This window comes from Hemiscyllium ocellatum, chromosome 7 (assembly GCF_020745735.1).
Source record: "Hemiscyllium ocellatum isolate sHemOce1 chromosome 7, sHemOce1.pat.X.cur, whole genome shotgun sequence".
In the NCBI taxonomy this organism is placed as follows: Eukaryota; Metazoa; Chordata; class Chondrichthyes; order Orectolobiformes; family Hemiscylliidae; genus Hemiscyllium; species Hemiscyllium ocellatum.
In genome coordinates, this window is record NC_083407.1 from 13435674 (window position 1) to 13456424 (window position 20751).

General features: G+C 41.5%; 1 protein-coding gene across 1 annotated transcript in view; it reads right to left on the reverse strand.

Moving 5' to 3' along the window:
• The window catches only part of slc49a4 (solute carrier family 49 member 4), a 70159-nt gene that overhangs the window by 39758 nt on the left and 9650 nt on the right, over window positions 1-20751 (reverse strand). Inside the window, exons 2-3 of the mRNA XM_060827013.1 lie at window positions 11790-11883; window positions 844-1112 (exon numbers count right to left, since the gene is read on the reverse strand). Coding sequence (XP_060682996.1) covers window positions 844-1112; window positions 11790-11883 — 363 coding nt within the window. The remainder of the gene's footprint in view (window positions 1-843; window positions 1113-11789; window positions 11884-20751) is intronic.

The following is a 20751-nucleotide window of genomic DNA, read 5'->3' on the forward strand; positions in this document are numbered from 1 at the left end:
TTGGGCAATGTGCTCCAGGTTCTGATAACTCCACGTGGAAAAGTTTTCACTCGTCACCACAGGTTCTTTTGCCAATTGCCTTCTTCCCCACAACTCTTCTACTCAAGAGGTTGATAGCGAGAAAGTGTACCTATCTTTCTGAACTTTCACTCTCAGAAGAGCAACCATAACTTCCCCAATCTGTCTATATAGAACTGAATAATTACAGTAGTTTTAGTTCAAACTTGTACACCTGAATTAACTCTCATGGAGCTCTTCAGCCTAATTTCGAGATAGTTAAAATACAAACAAAAGAAAGAGTAATTTAGAACAATTATTGGAAAACTTAACCAAATAACAGATGTAGTACCAATTACTAATTAACTGTTCCAATATAGCAACATCCCATTAACACCCTCCTTGGTAAAAGGCAAACTCAGATACAGATTCTCACACGCAGTTCTCCTATCCAGGAGGAAAAACAAATTGAGAAAATTTGGAGAAAGTAGCAGCTAGGAGACATCCACTGAAGCTTCCAACTCTTTCAAGACCCCAATGGCTTCTGATGTTACCAAAGAAACCAAAATGCTAGACTAGAAAACAGAACACAATAGAATCCCTAGTGTGGATCTGAGAGAGCTAACCACACCCATTCAGGCTGTTGATTATAAAAAATTGAGGCCTCACAAATTGTTTACTCTCTTACAGAGAGCTCTGCACCTATATTACAACCTCTCTTCAACAAAATAAAGACAAAATTGTCACAAAGTGAGAGCATCATCATAATATATTGCATATATCTCTAGGTATTAGTCAAAGATTAACAAGGAAAGAGATATTTAAAAAAATGATGACATTATTCACCTGCATATAATAGAGCTTGAATACGATCCTTTATAAAATCAGTGTGATGGTTGGAGGCAGTAAACAGTGATGTGGTACTATTAGGTGCTGGAACTATCAAAGGGCCTACCAAAAATGCACAAGCTGAACCAAAGTAATTGAACAACGATGCAACAGCGGTGGCTGTGGCCCTCTGGTCTGGAGGGAACCAGGTTGTTGACAGAAAAGGAGGAGCGTTCATTATGACAGGACCAGCAAATCCATTGAGCAGCTGTCCAGCATGGATCAACCTAAAAGGATAGAATTAAAATTACAACACTGAATAGAGATGCCAACAATCATTCAATATCAATGAAACATGACTCAGAATAACTTTTAAGAATCAGATTTTGAATAAGGTGAAATGAAAGCCATGCAAAGTTTGACCAAAGACTGTTCCAATTGAATGAACCGATCTATGGAGCAAACCTTGAAATCAGGAGAAGTGATGAACAATTCGCGGACTAAAGCCCAAAGGTTTTCCAGTGTAGTCCAGTCAGACTGAGCTATTCGTTAGACAGTTTTAGTGTCTTATGCAGAGTGTTCATGTTTGCAAAAGTGAAGGGCCTTATCGATGAAGACACAGTGCGCTGAAGCCCATTTGCTGATGCTGCCTTTGCCAAATAGTTAATACAGTCTTTCTGGAAACATTTCATGTTGCACAGCGCCAAGAACATAGTCAAAAGGCTTCACAGACGTCCCTAGTCTGCCAGGACAATTGCAGCTTTGTCAGCCCTAACAAAATACTAACTCAATAATGCTTTAAATCCACTGGCAAAACGTTGATAAATCAGTAGATTACTTCAGTAGTGATAAAAAAAAAACCTGACAGAACACAGTATACTACAGTAAGGCATTGCTGAAGAACACACTCAACGCCAGGTACCACTGACATTTCTTTTCAAGCTATTCAAAGAGAAAAGGAACCCTGTTCTTGCAATTAGAACATCTCAATAGATTCATTAACCACTGACATATTATTGTCTCTGAAGAGACAAAATTCTTAGCTTTATTTTTGCAGTGCAATTTGTAATCCGAAATGGATTCATCACAAGGATTGAAAAGTGAACCCAGGAGGTGGCCATTCAATCCTTCAGACCTACGCTCTGAAAGAACTACCAATTAGTTTCAGCCCCCTTGCTATTTCACTGCAGCTGTGCAAATGCTTCTATTAAGTACTGTTCCCAGTCTTCTTTGGAAATTGTTGTTGAATCAACTTCAACCATCTTTTCAGATGGTGCATTCCAGATAATAACTCTGTGTGGGACATTAATCTCCTTGCCAGCAGAAACCGATCTCAGTGACCAATCCCAATCAGCTCCATCCCTCTCTCCCTGGTAACTGTCTTATCCTGAATCATACAGTCTGCAAACTTGGTGTCATATCTGACCTAGAAATGATTCAAATTCACTCAAATAGTCACATCAAATATGTAGAACACATATTTTCACCTCTATATCATTGTTCAACTTCATTCTTAACTCATTTGCTGCTGAAAGCTACACTCATGTTGGTGTCACCCCCAGACTTGACTATTCTGATGCTGATTTTTCATTTTCAATTCTCTATAAATTTCAGTTTACCCAGCACTTTACTGCTCAAAACCTAGCATGCACCTAACTCCTGTTGATCCACTTTCCTTGACTTACACGGGTTTGTGGCTAAGGACTTCAATTTTAAAACTTCAATCTTTGTTTTAAATCTCTCCACAGCCTCACGTTTTTCGCTTCTGTAATCTTCACAGTCTCACAATACTCCCAGACAGACTTATTCCAATTCAAGACTCTTAAGCACTCTCAATTTTAATCAATTTATCCGGAGTGGCTGTGTCTTCAGCAGCCTAGGCCATAAGGCCTGGATTTCCCTCCCTACCCCTCCCTTTTGAATCTCAAAATCTCAAGATTGTGGTCATCTGTCCTAATATCTGGGCAAGGTGTCAACTTCTTGCTTGCTAACACACTTTTATTGAGGTGTTTTATTACATTAAACATGCCATGTAAGTACAAACATGCTGTTGCTGCACTTTTACCAAAGTTTGAACAAAAAAATTGAATTATGCTTCCTTACATTTCCATCAGTTTTTCCCCATACCTTCACATGACAATCCAGCATGCAACAATTATTTCCTAAGTGCCAAGTCTATGGAATTCCTCAAGAAAATAGTAAATGAACAAGGTTTTTGTGAAGATTTGTAGCTCGGGTGCTCGTTATTGTGGTTCTGCTCGCTGAGCTGGAAGATTTTGTTGCAAACGTTTTGTCCCCTGGCTAGGCGACATCATCAGTGCTCTGGAACCTCCTGCGAAGCGCTTCTTTGATGTTTCTTCCGGTATTTATAGTGGTCTGTCCTTGCCGCTTCCGGGTGTCAGTTTCAGCTGTCCGCTGTAGTGGTTGGTATATTGGGTCCAGGTCGATGTGTTTGTTGATGGAGTTTGTGGATGAATGCCATGTCTCTAGGAATTCCCTGGCTGTTCTCTGTCTGGCTTGCCCTATGATAGTAGTGTTTTCCCAGTCGAATTCATGTTGCTTGTTGTCTGAGTGTGTGGCTACTAGGGATAGCTGGTCGTGTCGTTTCGTGGCTAGTTGATGTTCATGTATGCGGATTGACAGAAAGACAGCTAACAATCCGCATACATGAACATCAACTAGCCACGAAACGACACGACCAGCTATCCCTAGTAGCCACACACTCAGACAACAAGCAACATGAATTCGACTGGGAAAACACTACTATCATAGGGCAAGCCAGACAGAGAACAGCCAGGGAATTCCTAGAGACATGGCATTCATCCACAAACTCCATCAACAAACACATCGACCTGGACCCAATATACCAACCACTACAGCGGACAGCTGAAACTGACACCCGGAAGCGGCAAGGACAGACCACTATAAATACCGGAAGAAACATCAAAGAAGCGCTTCGCAGGAGGCTCCAGAGCACTGATGATGTCGCCTAGCCAGGGGACAAAACGTTTGCAACAAAATCTTCCAGCTCAGCGAACAGAACCACAACAGTAAAATGAACAAATGTAAAATGGTACCATCAAACCTTGCCAGTACAATTTGTAGAAGTGTGTTAATTCCTTCATATTTTTGAAATTTTGGTTCACATGTCACAATTGCCAAGATGATTAGAGTTCCTCCATAGGTTCAGACAGCAATTGACAAAATAAGGAAGGATTTTGTGATTGCCAAGTGCCCTGCAAATTTCAAGACGTACCAGTTTCAGAGTAACTGCTGACCACCCCCCCACACACAGCAGCAAAAATGCAGACGTTCAAGTGAATTTGTGCAATAAATGGCCACTTGCCATTGAAAGTTGCTTTCCCTATTAAATTAAGTAGGGGAGAGACAGAGTGAGAGGTAACACACGGGGGGGGGGCATAGAGAGACAGGGAGGCGCACACACAGAGAGGGAGGGGAGTGATTAACATCAGGGATTTTCAAATCTCTAGAGTTAGAGGAATGCCAAAATTGACAGGTGCAATCTGAAGAGTAGAGTACATTAAATGCTGGAAAAATTGGGTATGTAGTGAGCTTCAGAGTGAAAGGAAATCCAAGTTTACACGTTCTCATTCAAAATTCAGTCTCATGCTAATGAGCATAATAGTAGCTCCAAGAGAATTTTGATGGATCTCAGTCTGCGTTCCTTATATTGGAGGCCCATTTGGAAACTTTGTTCTAAAGTGCAGAAAGAATGGATTTCACTTTCCAATTGTAAAGATGCAACGTTTGTTTACAGGAAACAGTCAGACAGAAAGTACTTCCAGAAAATCATGTGATTTTAATTAAATGACTAGCAAACTACCTGGGGAGATAGTGCTGCTGTGAGTTTGCTGAGTTGAGTTTTAACTTGTAAACAGGTTCATTCAGAGGAAGCTGCTAGCTTCAGGATCTGAAACAGTGAGTGCACAGAACTAGGGGGAAATCATAAGAGTCACAGAGTCAGTGATGTGCTGCATGGAAACAGACTCTTCGGTCCAACCCGTCCATGCTGACCAGATATCCCAACCCAATCTAGTCCAACCTGCCAGCACCCAGCCCATATCCCTCCAAAATCCTGTCTATTCATATACCCATCCAAATGCCTCTTAAATGTTGCAATTGTACCAGTCTCCACCACTTCCTCTGGCAGCTCATTCCATAGACATACTACCCTGTGTGAGGAAAAGTTGCCCCTTAGGTCTCTTTTATATCTTTCCCCTCTCACCCTAAACCTATGCCCTCTAGTTCTGGACTCCCCCACCCCAGGGAAAAGACTTTGCCTATTTACCCTATCCATGCCCCTCAATTTTATAAACCTCTATAAGATCACCCCTCAGCCGCAGACGCTCCTGGGAAAACAGCCCCAGCCTGTTCAGCCTCTCCCTACAGTTCAAATCCTCCAACCCTGGCAACATCCTTGTAAATCTTTTCTGAACCCTTTCTAAGTTTCACAACATCTTTCCGATAGGAAGGAGACCAGAATTGCACGCAAAATTCCAACAGTGGCCTAACCAATGTCCTGTATAGCTGCAATATAACCTCCCAACTCCTGTATTCAATATCCTGACCAATAAAAGAAAGCATACCAAACGCCTTTTTCACTATCCTATCTATCTGCGACTCCACTTTTGAGGAACTATGAACCTGCACTTCAAGGTCTCTTTGTTCAGCAACACTCCCTAGGACCTTACCATTAAGTGTATAAGTCCTGCTAAGATTTGCTTTCCCAAAATGCAGCACCCTGCATTTAAATGAATTAAACTCCATCTGCCATTTCTCAGCCCATTGGCCCATCTGGTCAAGATCCTGTTGTAATCTGAGGTAACCCTCTTTGCTGTCCACTACACCTTCAATTTCGGTGTCATCTGCAAACTTACTAACTGTATCTCTTATGCTCACATCAAATCATTTATGTAAATGACAAAAGGTAGATGACCCAGCACCAATCCTTGTGGCACTCCACTGGTCACAGGTCTCCAGTCTGAAAAACAACCCTCCACCACCACCCTCTGTCTTCTACCTTTGAGCCAGTTCTGGATCCAAATGGCTAGTTCTCCCTGTATTCCATGAGATCTAACCTTGTTCAGAAGAACACTCCAGAAGTAGAAGACTGTGGTGAGATCAAAGTATATTAGGAGGAGAATAACCAGGAAAAGTATAGGGTCTGTTAGGAATCAAAGCAACAATGTTGTCAGAGCCAGAAGACAGCTGAGGTTGTTTTTCAAAATGACTATCTGTATTCACTGCAGAGAAGGACTATTTCAGTGTGGAAATCAGGGAGGGAACTGAGATATACTTGAACAAATTGAGGCGGCGATGGTATCAGCAGGCTTAAAACTGGATAAATCGCAGGCCCTGGTGATACACACCCCAGGCAAGACAGGAGGCAATGGAAGAAACTATAGGACTTTGGATATTGATTTTCAAATCCTCTCTGGCCACAGGAAGAGTGTCAAAGGATTGAAGGTCAGCTGATGTGGTACCATTATTCAAGAAGGACACCAAGGATAAACCGGGAAACTACCAGCCAAGGAGTCTAACATCTGTGGTAGGGAAACCAATAGAAAATATTCTGAGCAACAGAATTAATCACCACTTGCAGAGGCAAGGATTAATCAAGGGCAGTCAGCTTGGTGTTTCTGTGGTTGCAGGTAGGACTCCTGGACATATAGGAAAGGGAGGGAGAGGTTGTGGTTCATATTAGAACTAACAATACAGGCAAGAGAGGAGGCGATAGACCGCAAAAGGAATTTAGAGAGTTAGGCAGAAAGTAAAAACCAGTACCTCAGATTATATCCTTGGGATTACACCCCATGTTAGTGAGGTCAGAAATAGGAAGACAGTTCAGCAGAAAATGTGGTCAAGCTGCTGGATGGAGGAAGGGGGCTTCAAACATCAGGATCATTGGGACCTCTTCCAGAGAATGTGGAACCTGTACAAAAAGGACAGGCTGCACCGAAGCTGGAAGGGTACAAACATCCTTGTGGGGAGGTTTGCTGGTGCTACTCGTGAGGATTTCAAACAATCTGGCAGGGGAGTAGGAACCAGAGCAGCAGGTCAGCATGTGAGGAGAAGGTAGATGTTAAGGAGGGTGGAGGGCCAGTTTAATGAACAAGACTGGACTATAAGAAGTGTAGCGAGTAAACAGGGAGGGGAAAAATAATAAGCTGCTGAAAAACAGTATAGTGTCGAGACAAATTAGAGTTCTTTATAGAAATGCAAGGAATAAGTTCAATGAGCTGCAGGCAGAGACAAAGATTGGAAACTATGACATAGCAGCCTTTATGAAGACATGACTGCAGGATGGTCAGGACTGAGAATTAAAGATTGCAGGTTATAAGGTTTCCAGGAGGGATAGAGAAAACGGCAGAGGGGGGGAAAGTAGCATTACAGATGAAAAAAAATCACTTCTATGGAGAGGGAGAGGGAGGATACAATGAGAGCAAAGCACCCAGTGGAGACCTTATGGGTGGAACTGAAAAACTGTCAAGGACCAAAACCATAATAGGTATCATATATAGACCACTTGGCAGCAGCCGGACGTTCTAGATTCTATAAATGTTACAATTAGGCAACTATGTAGCAAAGACAGTAGTATTAAAGGAGGATTTTAATCTGAAACTGGGTGTGATAACCAAACACCTGCTGGAGAGGTTGCGAATTTCTGTTGTGTCCAGGATGGCTTTCTAGGGCAATACGTCCTCAATGGAACAAAGGGACAAGCAATATTAGATTTAATAATGAGCAATGAGCCTAATTTAGTGACCTCGTTATTCGTGAGCATTTGTTGAATCGTGATCACAGCACAATCAAGTTTTGAGTTGTGCCTGTAAGAGACTGAGCTACAGCTGTTACATTAGGTGTTGGCGTTTACCAGATAGTGGAATTTTGGATTGAAGCCAGGCTTTGATGGGATGAAGCAAAGACTGCCCACAGTAAACTGGAAAGCCTTGAGATGAACAAGTATGGAGATGAGCAATTTCTTCAGCTAGAGGGTGGTAAATCTGTGTAACTCATTGCCTCAGATGGTTCTGGAGGCCACGTCATTGAGTGTACTTAAGATAGAGACAGATAGGTTCTCGATTACTAAAGAGATCAAAGGTTATGGGAAGGTGGCAGGAAAATGGGGTTCAGAAATATATCAGACATGATTGAATCGTGGCAAAGACTCAATGGGCCGATTGGCCTAATTCTGCTCCACAACTTATTGCTCCTGCTAATAGATAAAACAACTGAGGAATAAGGAGGGTGTTCAAAGAAAATGTTCACAGTATTCCGAAACAGTTTGCACCCATGAGAAGGAAAAGCTTCACTTCACACAAAAAAAACAGCTATGGATAAAATTAAAAGAGGTTATAAAAATGCAAACAGTGGTACAGATCCCACAGAATGGGATAAATACGAAGACCAACAAAGGGCCACAAAGTAGTGCTAAAAATGATTATGAAAAGAAACTTACAAGGGACATAAAACACAATAAGAGGAGATTTTATAGTTACATAAAGAGAAAGTGGCTGTTTAAGAGTATCATGGTCCACTGAAGGCTGAGAGTACGGATATTAGCAATGAGAGGGGAAATGACAGGCATGCTGAATGAGAATTTTGCTTCAGTATTCACAGCAGTTAAGGAGGATAGTGTGCTGCAAGCCCCAAAAAGAAAATAACAGAAGATCAGGGACAAGATCAGGATAAACTTAGCTTAAGTAAAGCATCAATAATGGGGAAATTAATCAAGGTGAAGAGTGATAAATCACCATGATCTGATGATTTCCATCTATGGGTCATGAAGTTCCCTGGATTCAGGGGTTGTATCTCTGAATTGGAAATTTGTGGAGGTCACTCTGCTCTTCATGAAAGGTAACAGAGGGAAACCAGGGAATATAAGATCTGTTAGCCTAATATCTGTGGTTGGGAAACTGGATGAGTGGTAGGAAGCAGAGTTGAAATAATGGCTAACTATTCAAATTGGCAGTCTAGTAGTGGTGCCCTGCAGGGATCTGTGTTGGGGCCTCAATTATTCTCAATATTCATTAACAACCTGGATAATGGCACAGAATGCACAGAAATTAACTGAACATGATGATTTATCAAAAGATAGTAATGACCCCTCAGAGGCTGGGGTATTAATAAGGTTATTTTGTGGTAACAGCTGAGTTTTGCTGACAAGTATAATGATTTTGTTTGTAAGTAGTTTCTTGCACAGTGTGTAGTGTAACACAGTTCATGTTTTTCTTTTGTGCAATAAACTTTTCATTTTGTTAGACGTATATTGGCAGTCTTTCTTGACTATGTTCAGTGACTGAACTCCAAGGTAAACAAACAGAATAAGTCTAGTACTGCAATGGATCCTCTATCCTGTGACAGAAATTTCCCATTCCTCTATTTCAGCCCTCGATCATCCAGCCTTATTAAATTAGCAGCACAGAAGTCGACAAAATGAGCCAGCTTCCTTCCTTTTCCAATTCAGTACTGCTGACAAGAAGCACCTCCAGAGGGGTGATGACATAAACAAGGCAGCGGCACGAAGACATCAGATGGTGCTGATAGTTTAGGAGGCTATGACCATAGCCACCCACCCCTCTCTTCTGCCCGCAACAGCTTCTAAAGTAGTCGCAACTTACTCAGAGCCATTTACTCCCTTTGTGCTTAAGGAGTGCTTCTGGGTTATTTAACTGATGTTCTAGTGGGTCTTGTAAATGAAGATTACAGCAAAAAGTTATCCCTTGGGTCCCTTTTAAATTTTTCCTCTCTCACCTAAAACCTGTGCCCTCTAATTCTGAACTCCACTACCCTGGGGAAAAGTCCTTACCTATTCACCCTAACCCTGCCCCTCATGATTTTATCAACCTGTGTAAGGTCACTCCTCAGCCTCCAAAGCTCAAGACAAAGTAGCCCCAGCCTCGTCAGCCTCTCCTTATAGATCAAACCCTTCAACATTGGCAATGCCCTTGTTAATCTTTCCTGAACATTTTCAAGTTTCACAACATCTTTCCTACACCTGGGAGTCCAGAACTGAATGCAATATTCCAAAACTGGCCTAACCAATGTCGTGTACAACTGCAACATGACCTCTCAGAGGATGGTGCATATATGGAACGAGCTGCCAGCTCAAGTGGAGGAGGCTGGTACAATTACCACATTTAAAAAGCATCTGGACAAGTACATGAATAGGAAGGTTTGGAGAGATATGGGCGTAATGGGACTAAATTAATTCAGGATTTCTGGGCAGCATGGATGAGTTGGATAGAAGAGTCTTTCCATGCTGTATATCTCTATGATTCTATGAGCATGCTTCCAGACCATGATTTGATATTTGTGGTCTCTTGGAATATATCCATCTTCTGCTTTCTGCCCAACTCATAACACCACTCAGCCCAACTTGAAGTTCCAGTGTGCTTAAGGGGACATCTTAACCTTATTAAGATTTTTCTTGATACTGCAGTAATCCTCCAAACCTGTAAAGTACTAATGCCTTTTAGTTGTTTAACAGATCTTTTTGCCATTATTTTCATATACACTGTAGTCAGCATTTTTCCAATTCTCCCTTGTGATCCTTACAGGAGAAAATGCAAGGTAGTTAACTTCAATTATAAATAAAAAAACCTCTTAAGACAGCAAGGCACATTAGGCAAGTCATAAAATCAATCATGTCTAGGCTGAAGATTACACAAGACATTAAATGGTCAAAATGTAGTACTTAAACTTTAATGATTTTGGTCAAATCAAAGATGTGTCTAACATAATGTACTTTTATCTTATACTACAGATTTGCTTCCATTATATATTTAAGTATCAATAATTCCATAGATTAAATAATGACAGAAACTTTCAACTGCACTCAAGTTTGCACAATTAAAAGGAATATCATTGATGTATTTATGAAAATCAGTCCATCTTAAGTGTTTTCTTCACAAAAGCAAACATGAACCTTTTGCATTTTCTTATGCAAATTTTATAAATTCCTGCTAGTTTATATGTATATAATACATATACTTTAAATTCCATTTATATTAAATCTCAATGTGTAGCACTTAGCTAAAATTTTGCCATTTTAAAATAAAAATTCTTAATTTGTGATTTCTGTTAAGAAAATTTAATTCAATTGCTTAATTCTGCACAACCTGTAATGCCGACAATTATAGCTCAGACTCCTCGAAAGCAAGTATCTGAATATCAGACCACACTCCAACATTTACATGGTACTTTTGATGCTACTTTATTTTGAATCAATTCACTGCAACCTTCCAGGGATTCACTCAAACACTGAACTACACAAAATGCTCAGGCTGCCTTTGAGGTTTACAAGTGTTCTTGCATCAAGTTGGCAATTTAGGAAAAGATATCTCAATGAGACTAGAAGGGATCACTCTGCATCTATTGTGGACAAGGAGCTAAGGACACAATGCAAAAGATCTTGTGTTCAGCCACGTAGACTTCATAGAGACACGCTTCTGTATCAAATTACTGTGCACTTCTGCTTTATACAAATCTTCTAAAAAGACAGTTACAGGACAGCTGCAAATGTGTTGCTGGTCAAAGCACAGCAGGTTAGGCAGCATCTCAGGAATAGAGAATTCGACGTTTCGAGCATAAGCCCTTCATCAGGAATAAGAGAGAGAGAGCCAAGCCGGCTGAGATAAAAGGTAGGGAGGAGGATGCTGCCTAACCTGCTGTGCTTTGACCAGCAACACATTTGCAGCTGTGATCTCCAGCATCTGCAGACCTCATTTTTTACTCGAAGTTACAGGACAGACCAAACAAAAACAACTTGTTGGAAAATCTCAGGAGGTTTGGTAGCATCTGTGCAGAGAACTCAGAGTTAACGTTTCGGATCTCATGACTCTTCTTCAGAACCCTACAGACCCTATTGGTGTATGATCAGAATTATACAATAGCCAATTCCCCATCCTTCTGACCCAACTGTTCCGTCCAATGATACCTACCATTTCTTAACTGTTTGGTTATCTACAGGAAGACATCGCAGCAACGCACCGGTCATCATGAAGAAGGAAGTGAGAACTACAGACAGCCGCAGGCCTGTGAAGACAGCAGTTAATGAAAAGCTAAATTCAATGACATGTGACTTTATAAACAAAATACAGTATGAAGAGCATTTGATTAGTGGGGGTGGGAGAAAGGGGCTTCCAAACTAAAGAATAAATATCTCTTTAAATCTCCACCCCTCCCCCCATCTTCGAAGAGAAAACCGCACAAGCCTTCTCCATTCAAGGCCTGGGAAGATAACAAAACAAATCCCAGAAAAAGTCAACAGCCACATACAGCTCATGAACTATAGCTTGCAAGTGACCTACCCAGTATAGAGTGGCAGGAGACCAGTTTCCCACACATGTTCCAGTGAGAAGCATTTTCATTTATTGTGACTATTCAGTTTTTCACAAAGGTCAAGATAGAAATAAAAAGCTCCATAAATGATAGAGTGGAGATAGTTCAACATTTTCCATCTATATTTTTGTTTAGACGTCAACAAGATCACTGGATGATTTCTTTAATTAGCACAGATTAGAATCATAGAACTTTCTGTACAGCAGTTGGTCAATATAGCTCACTGTGCCAGTACCACATTTATTGGAGCTCAATTTCCCAGCCCTGTTCTGTATACTTGAATATTTTCTGTCTTCATTCTTTTAATTAACTCCTGCTCAAATCCAGCAATTGTCTCAAATCATTACACAGTTACATGGGGCTGTTAACATAGGAAAACATTTAAAACACTTCACAGCAGATGAAAATGAATACTGAACTGGAGGAGGGAACATCTGAATCCAATGACAAAATATTTGAAGAGTAATATGGTTTTTGAGGTGGAGAGAAAAATAGTGAGATACTAGTTTTAGAGTGTTCTAAGAGTGTGAACCCAAAATGGAAAAAAGGCAACCATACCCTTTAGCACCAATATCCAACACAGTCTCAGCTGTGGCTCAACGGGCAACAATCTCATCTCAGGTCAGAAGTTTGAGACTTGAACTTACATATTAGATTAGATTAAAACTGTGGTGCGGTATATAGGGAGTGCTAAACTGTCAGTAATGCCACCTATTGAATGAGATGTTAAACCAAAGGCTCATCTGCCCTCTTTGGTGCAGACAAAGGATCCCATAGTCCTACCTTGAAGGATAGCAGTGTTCCCTCTGGTGGCTTAGCCAATGCTTGTCCATGAGCTTACATCACTGGGAACAGATTTTGTGATGTCTGTGGGGCCTTGCAATGTGCAAACCAATACTGAATTTCTCCATATTACAATAACAAAAGTCAATGGGAATTAGAGGCACAAATATGCAGGGATACTGGGGAGACTTGCAGGGAGTAAGGTTGCCATAGTAGGGGGTTTTAACTTTCCTAACAGACTGGGACAGCCAGAGCACTAAGGGCTTAGATGGTGCAGAATTTGTGAAGTGCATTCAGGAAGGTTTCTTCAAGCAGTATATAGAGGGTCCTATTCAGGAAGGGGAAAAACTCTACCTACTCTTGGAAAAAAAGGGCAGGACAGATGATAGACAGTGGGGGAGCACTTTGGAACTAGTGACCAAAGTTTTAACATTTTAAAATAGTTGTGGAGGGGGACAAAACTGGCCCACAGGTTCAAATTCTAAATTGGGGCAAAGTGAATTTTGATGGAATTAGACAGTAGCTTGCAGGGGTACGCTTCAGGCTCTCTGCCTTTATTCCTGATGAAGGGCTTTTGCCCGAAACGTCGATTTCACTGCTCTTCGGATGCTGCCTGAACTGCTGTGCTCTTCCAGCACCACTAATCCAGAATGGAGTAGATTGTTTGCAGGCAAAGGGACCTTTGGCAACTGGGAGGCATTTGTTCAAGGTTGCTATGTTCCTGTGAGGGTGAAGAGCAAGGTTGGCAGGAACAGGCAATCCTAGATGACAAGAGATATTGAGGTTTTGACCAGAAAAACAAGTAGGTATGATTCAGGTACAGGCAGCTGGGATCAAGGGAATCCCTGGAGGTATACAGGGAATACAGGGAGTTTATTAAAGGAGGAAATCCGGAGGGCAAAAAGGGAGCACGAGATAACCTTGGATGAGAAGATTAGGATGAATTCAAAGAGGTTCTTTAAGTATATTAAAGGAAATAGAATAGCTAGAGAGAAAATCGGGCCCCTCAAGGACCAAAGTGAACATGTATGTGTAGGATTACAGGAGGTGGGTGAGCTTCTCAATGAAGATTTTTCCTGTGTTTACCATGAAGACTTGGGAACTTGGCAAAGTTAGTGGAGATATCTTGAGGACAGTCCATATCACAGCAGATGTGTGGTATATTAGATATATTAGAATGTATGAAGGCAGATAAATCTCCTGGTCTTGACCAGATATATCCAAGAACAATGCACGAGGCTAAAGAAGAAATTGCAGGAGCCCTGACTGATATTTTTGCATCATTAGCCATTGGTGAGGCCCTGGAAGACTGGAGAGTAGCAAATGTTGTGCCATGAGTCAAGAATGGCTGCAAATGACTTAACATCAGTGGAAGATACGTTACTTGAGAAGGTTCGGTGCAAAGATATACATGCATTTGGAAAGACGGGGTTTGATTAGTAGTAGTCAGCATAGCTTTGAGAGTGGGAGATCATGCCTCATAAATTTGTTCGAGCTCTTTGAAGAAGTGATCAGGAAAGTTAACAAGGGCGGTAGACGTAGTCAATATGAGTTTCACTAAGGCCTTTAATTAAATTCCACATAGAATCCCTATGGAAACAGGCCTTTCGGCCCAACAAGTCCACACCGATCCTTGGAAGAGTAGCCCATCCAGAGCCATTTGCCATCATTTAATGCCTGACTAATGCACAGAACCTACACACCTGTGAATATTGTGGACAATTTAGCGTGACCTATTCACCTAGGCTGCACATCTTTGGATTGTGGGAAGAAACTGGAGCACCCAGAGAAAACCCATGCAGACATGGCGGGAACGTGCAAACTCCACATAGAGTCACCCGAGGCTGGAATCAAAACCGGGTCCCTGGCTCTGTGAGGCAGCAGTGCTAACCACTGAGCCACTGTGCTGGGTTGTTCCAGAAGGTCAGATCCCATGGAATCAAGGATGAGCTGGCAAATTGGAAATAAAATTGGCTTGATGGTAGGAAGCAGAGGGTAATAGTGGAAGGATGCTGGTCAGACTGGAGGCCAGTGCTGGGCCCAATACTATTTGTTATCTATATCAATGATTTGGAAGAGAATGTACAAGGCATGTTTAGTAAGTTTGCTGATGACACTAAAATAATCAGTATTGTGGACAGTGAGGAAGGTTATCAGGAATTGCAGCAGGACCTTGATCAGCTGAGAAATGACAAATAGAGTTGAATACAGACAAGTGTGAGGTCTTGCATTTTGGAAAGTCAAATCAAGGTAGGGCCTTAATAAGTGTAGTGGAACGGAGGGATCTTGGAGTTCAAGTTCACAATTCTCTGAAAGTGTAGTCACAGGTAGACAGGGCAGTTAAGAAGGCTATTGGCACACTGGCCTTCAATCAGGGCGTTGAGAATAGATGTGAGGAAGTTATTATACAGTTGTACAAGACGTTGGTGAGCCCCCACAGTATTCTGTTCAGTTTTGGTCACCTTGTTATAGGAAGCATGTTATTAGACTGGAAAGAGTTCAAAAGAAATTTACAAGGATGTTGCCTGCAGTCAATGGTCTGAGTTATAGGGAGAGGTTGGACAAGCTGGGACTTTTTAGAGCATAGGAGACTGAGGGGGGGACCTTATAGAGGTGTATAAGATCGTGAGGGACACTGACAGCACGAATGCACTCAGTCTTTTTCCCAGGGTAAGGGAATTGAGGACCAGAGGGCATCAGTTGAAGGTTAGAGGGGAAAGGATAAAAGGGAACCTGAGGGACAACCTTTTTTTTTAATACAGAGGGTAGTACATGTATGGAACGAGCTGCCAGAAGTGATTGATGCAGGTACACGAACATTTAAAAAGCATTTGGCCAAATACATAGGTAAGGAAAATTAGAAGGATATGGGCCAAGCACAGGGAAATGGGGTTAGCATGGATGGATATTTTGGTCAGCACAGATCAGTTTGGGCAAAAGGGTCTGTCTCCGTGCTGTAGGACTCTGACTCTCTAACAACTGTATTGCTGGAGTGCTTCACCAGCTGCATAGCACTTCAAGGCATCCTGTCATTATGCAACATGCTGTATAAATGCAAGACATAACGTAGCAATGGATGGCAATATTCCACTGCCTGAAACAATATCTCCCACTGTACACTTTAGGGGAGGCAGTGACATAGTGGTAAGTCACTGGAATAGTGACCCAGAACCCCACGTAAATGTTCTGGAGACATGCCTTTGAAATGCACAGTGTCAGATGGCAAACTTGAATTCGATAAAAATCTGTATTTTAAAAAAAACTAGTCTAATAATGACTAAAAAGCTACTGTTGATTACCGTAAACATCCATCTCGTTCACTAATGCCTTTTATGGAAAAAACTGCCATCCTTACCTGGTCTAGCTTACATATGACTCCACACCCACAGCAATGTGGTTGACTCTTAACTGCTCCTGAGACAAATAGGGATGGGCAATAACTACAAGCCTAGCCAATTGAGCCCACATCCCACGAGTGAAAAAAATCATGTGTTCCCTCATCAGTGGACCAGTTTCACCACTCGCCCGAAATCTTAGCACTGCCATTACATCCCTGTCTGCCTCGAATTAGTGATATATATAGTACAAAAGAGTTATTTCTTTTAGTCCCATTGCCTGAGTGAATTGGCGTTGCAATATCAATTAATGACCACTAAAACATCATACTTAGTTAGGGGTTGATTCAGAAAAAAAAATTGGTGAGGAAGTGAAATATTACAAAATAAAGCTTACAGAAATCCAATGAAAGTCATGTGAATATTTTGTTGTTACAAAATTATGCATAAAGCTTGCAGAGATTGGCATGCTACTCCTAAACCTTTGGGAACTCTGTCAGCTTTCCTTTAGGTGCTCTCATGGTTTGCTTATATGGGTAACTGTTTTAAAACAGGAAGGGGAACACAGTTATGCAGTCTCACAAGTGACCATTTGGCAAAAAAAAAAGACAAGTATGGATATTTGAAGGACACACGCGATTTTTAGTATGCAAATTGAGCTGTCACGAACAAAAATTTCTTGTATGCAATTTTAAACAAAATTGCAGAAGTTGAATAAATTTGCTCGCGAACCAAAATTAAAAAAAATAAAAACATAACCCTCAATTTTCAATGGAAAACTCAAAGAACCAAAACTAAGAAATACCTACAAGCCCTTGCCCCAACCCCAAATAAAAGTTAAATTCTGAAAGTTCAATTTACATTTTTAAGAGCAAGAGTTCCTGGAAATGAACAATCCATCTATTGGCAAAAGATATGGGGTATACTCAACACATGAAGGTGTCACTTGGAGACTAATGGTGAAGCTCCTTTTTTTTAAAGAAATTCTTAACCTACCCTCATTAGGGCATTGCAGCAGTGAGGGGGAAATCTCATTGCCTACAAAATTCTAAACAGGACTTGATAGAGTAAATGTACAAAGGTGTTCCACATGGCAGAAGAATCCAGATTTTAAAAAAAAAGTGGAATAAGAGCAGATTGAATCTTGCATGGATCTGTCTGGTTCTATAGTGAGAGATCACAGCAAGAACACAGGGTAAAGTATTTAGGACTGAGATAAGGAGAAATTTCTTCACCCAGAGAGCAGGGAGTGTGTGGAATTCACAGAATGCAAGCGAGGCCAGAATATTGCCCAATTTCAAGAAGGAAGCTCTCGGGTTGCATATAGTATTTTGGGCTCGAGGAAAAAGTAGGGGCTGGCTATTGAGTGGGAGTTGAGCTACGATCGCAACAAATGGTGAAGCAGGCTTGAAAGGCTGAATAGCCTACTCGAGCTCTTATTTTCTGTCTCAATGCAGTATTATTCCTACCTCTGAGCCAGAGGGCAAGTGTTCAAGTCCACCTACACACGAGGTGTGTATGAACATCTCTGAATAGGTTGATTATGAACATGTCAAACCCACCCTCAAATCCATCTCCTCCACCCAAGAAGGAACGCCAGGAAAATATTGTTAATGCGCTTATCGAGCCAGTATGCTTTAAAAACCCTGAAAAGTTCCAGTTTTGGACACAGAGGAATTAATGCAAAGAAGCACCATAAGTCTTTTGTAATCTTGAACAGCAAACTGAAGAGTGCAGTTAAGAGTTTGCTGAGAGTCAGGCGTTTTCCTGCTACCACAAGCCTCTGAAGTACTGATATTGTTCAAAGAGCAGCAAGCTGGAATTGCAGACCAGAGGCAGAGAATATGTAGATTTAGGGCTTCAAACATATCATGCAATTGAAAAAAATGGACTGAACAACATAAATGCTGGATAATTCAATCAGCATGCAAAAAGAAAGAAAGCTAGGTTGAGTATTCTGCCAGTCGGTTTTAAGGAAAAAAGCTCTCAGACTAAATGCCAACCAAACTTGCTCTTCACATTGTACATTGGCCTGGTATACATTGCCCGCATTTGCTCCATTTGAATCAATATCAGAGATTTTTTTCAACCATTCAGGCTGGGCAACATCATGCAACACATTTAAGATTAGATTCTCTACAATGCGGAAACAGGCCCTTCAGCCCAACCCTCCAAAGAGTAACTCACCCAGATCCATTTCCCGCTGACTATTGCACCTAACACTGTGGGCAAGTTAACATGGACAATTCACCTGAATTGGGTTACTCTTTGGAGGGTCGGTGTAGACTGCTTGGGCCGAAGGGCCTGCTTCCACACTGTAGGGAATCTAATCTTAGACGTGTTGCATGGTGTTGCCCAGCCTGAATGGTTTAAAATGGTTTGAATCTGCTCTTGAATCAAATGGAGCAAATGCTGGCAATGGAAGCCAACACATCCATGGATTGTGGGAGAAAACCCAACAGACATGAGGAGAATGTGCAAATTCCATACATACAGTCATTCAAGGCCAGAATCACATCTGGGACCCTGGCACTGAGAGGCAGCAGTGCTAACTACTGTGCCATCATGCTGCCACTCCAAAGTACTACATCACTGTCCCTCACAGATGTATACAATAGCAGTAAATGATTTTCCTCTGTCCTTGTAAATCGAGAATGCAATATGACACGTATCACAGGACATAAACCTTCTACCCCTCAGGAAACTAAAAGATTATTAGCTACAAAGGCAGGATGTACACAGTGGTATTAGTGGTCTGTAAAAAAAAACATAGCTGCTATTGTGGCCCCCTTACAAAAGATCTCCTGGACAATGTTTACCATGCAGTCATCACAAAAAAATACGATCACTGCAATGCTGCGTGTGGGAACCTGGCAGCTCCCTTTCCTGCAGTCCAAAAACTACCCTTCATAAGTCCCTGTGTGAACGCAAAGTACTTTGGGTCATGTGATAGCAATAAATCAATTTACTTTGTTTAGGAAAGGGAGAGTGTACTAATTGGATGGGAACAGTGGTGCCCCACAAGAATCTGTCGTTATGCCACAAGTATTCACATTTAATAACTATGAAGATGGAAAGCCACAGATCTAAAGTTGCCAATGACAAATGGTACTGTAAACAGTGTAGGTGGTGACATTATATTCGGGTATTAGCAAGATGCAAATGGGCAAAGTTCTAGAAAACAGATTTCAATGGAGGGAAGCATGAAGTTGACTTTGAATATTTGAAAAGAGAGAAAAGTGTAATTTCCAAATGGTCTAAGAATAAGGGGCAAGCCATTTATGACTGAGATGAGGAAGAATTTCTTCATACGGACTTGTGAACCTGTGTAATTCTCTCCCACATAAAGCTATTGGGGCCAAGATATATTGAAGAGGGAGCTGGACGTGGCCTTTGTGGCTAAAGATGTCAAGGGGTATTGAGAAAAAGTGGGAACAGGATACTGAAATTGAACATATTGAAGGGTGATGCAGGCTCGAAAGACCGAATGGCCTACCCCTGCACCTATTTTCTATGCACAAGCTGAAAACAATGGACATCTAAAGTGACTTCAGCTCCAGATAGACAAATCATCCAAACATGAACAGGTACAAAACATGGTTATGGTAATAACAGGATACTGTGCTTCACATTTAGTTGAAACAATGCTTCACAAATCCATGGTTAGACCACAACAGGAATTTTGTCTGGTTCCAAGTATGACACCTTAAGTGACACATAATTCAGTGCAGAAGAAAGTGAGGATTGCAGATGCTGGAGCTCAGAGTCGAGAGCGTGGTGCTGGAAAAGCACAGCAGGTCAGGCAGCATCCGAGGAGCAGGAGAATCGATGTTTCGGGCCTAAGCCCTGATGCAGATTCTTGATGAAGGGCTTATGCCCGAAACATCGATTCTCCTGCTTCTCGGATGCTGCCTGACCTACTGTGCTTTTCCAGCGCCACACTCTTTCACCCGATTCAAGTGTAGGTTTACCAGAATGACAAAACCACCAAACATTAAATTACAAGAGCAGATTATAGAAACAGGGATTCATTTCTTAGAAGGTTAAAGGGTGATCCATAGAATGAGGAGCAGGAGTAAAAAAATTCAGCCACTCAAGCCTGCTCTATCATTTCATACGATCATGGCTGATCTCAACTCTGTCCCCCCATCCACTTTCCTGCCAGCACTCATGTTAATATTTCTGTCCTGGGCCCACTGCAACATTCCAATGAAACACAATGCAAGTTCGAGAAACAAGTCCTCATTTTTGTTTAGGAATTTTATAACCTCGAGGCCCCTAACTTTAGAAACTGACTACATTAAATCAGTTCTCCATTTTTCTTACATTCTCTCACTTCTGCTTCCCTCCAAACTCTGGCTTTGTTCGCTTTGATCTTGGTAGTTTTGAGTCCAGTGACCATTCTTCAGACTCTTGTTAATGAAACGTTAACTCTGCTTTCTCT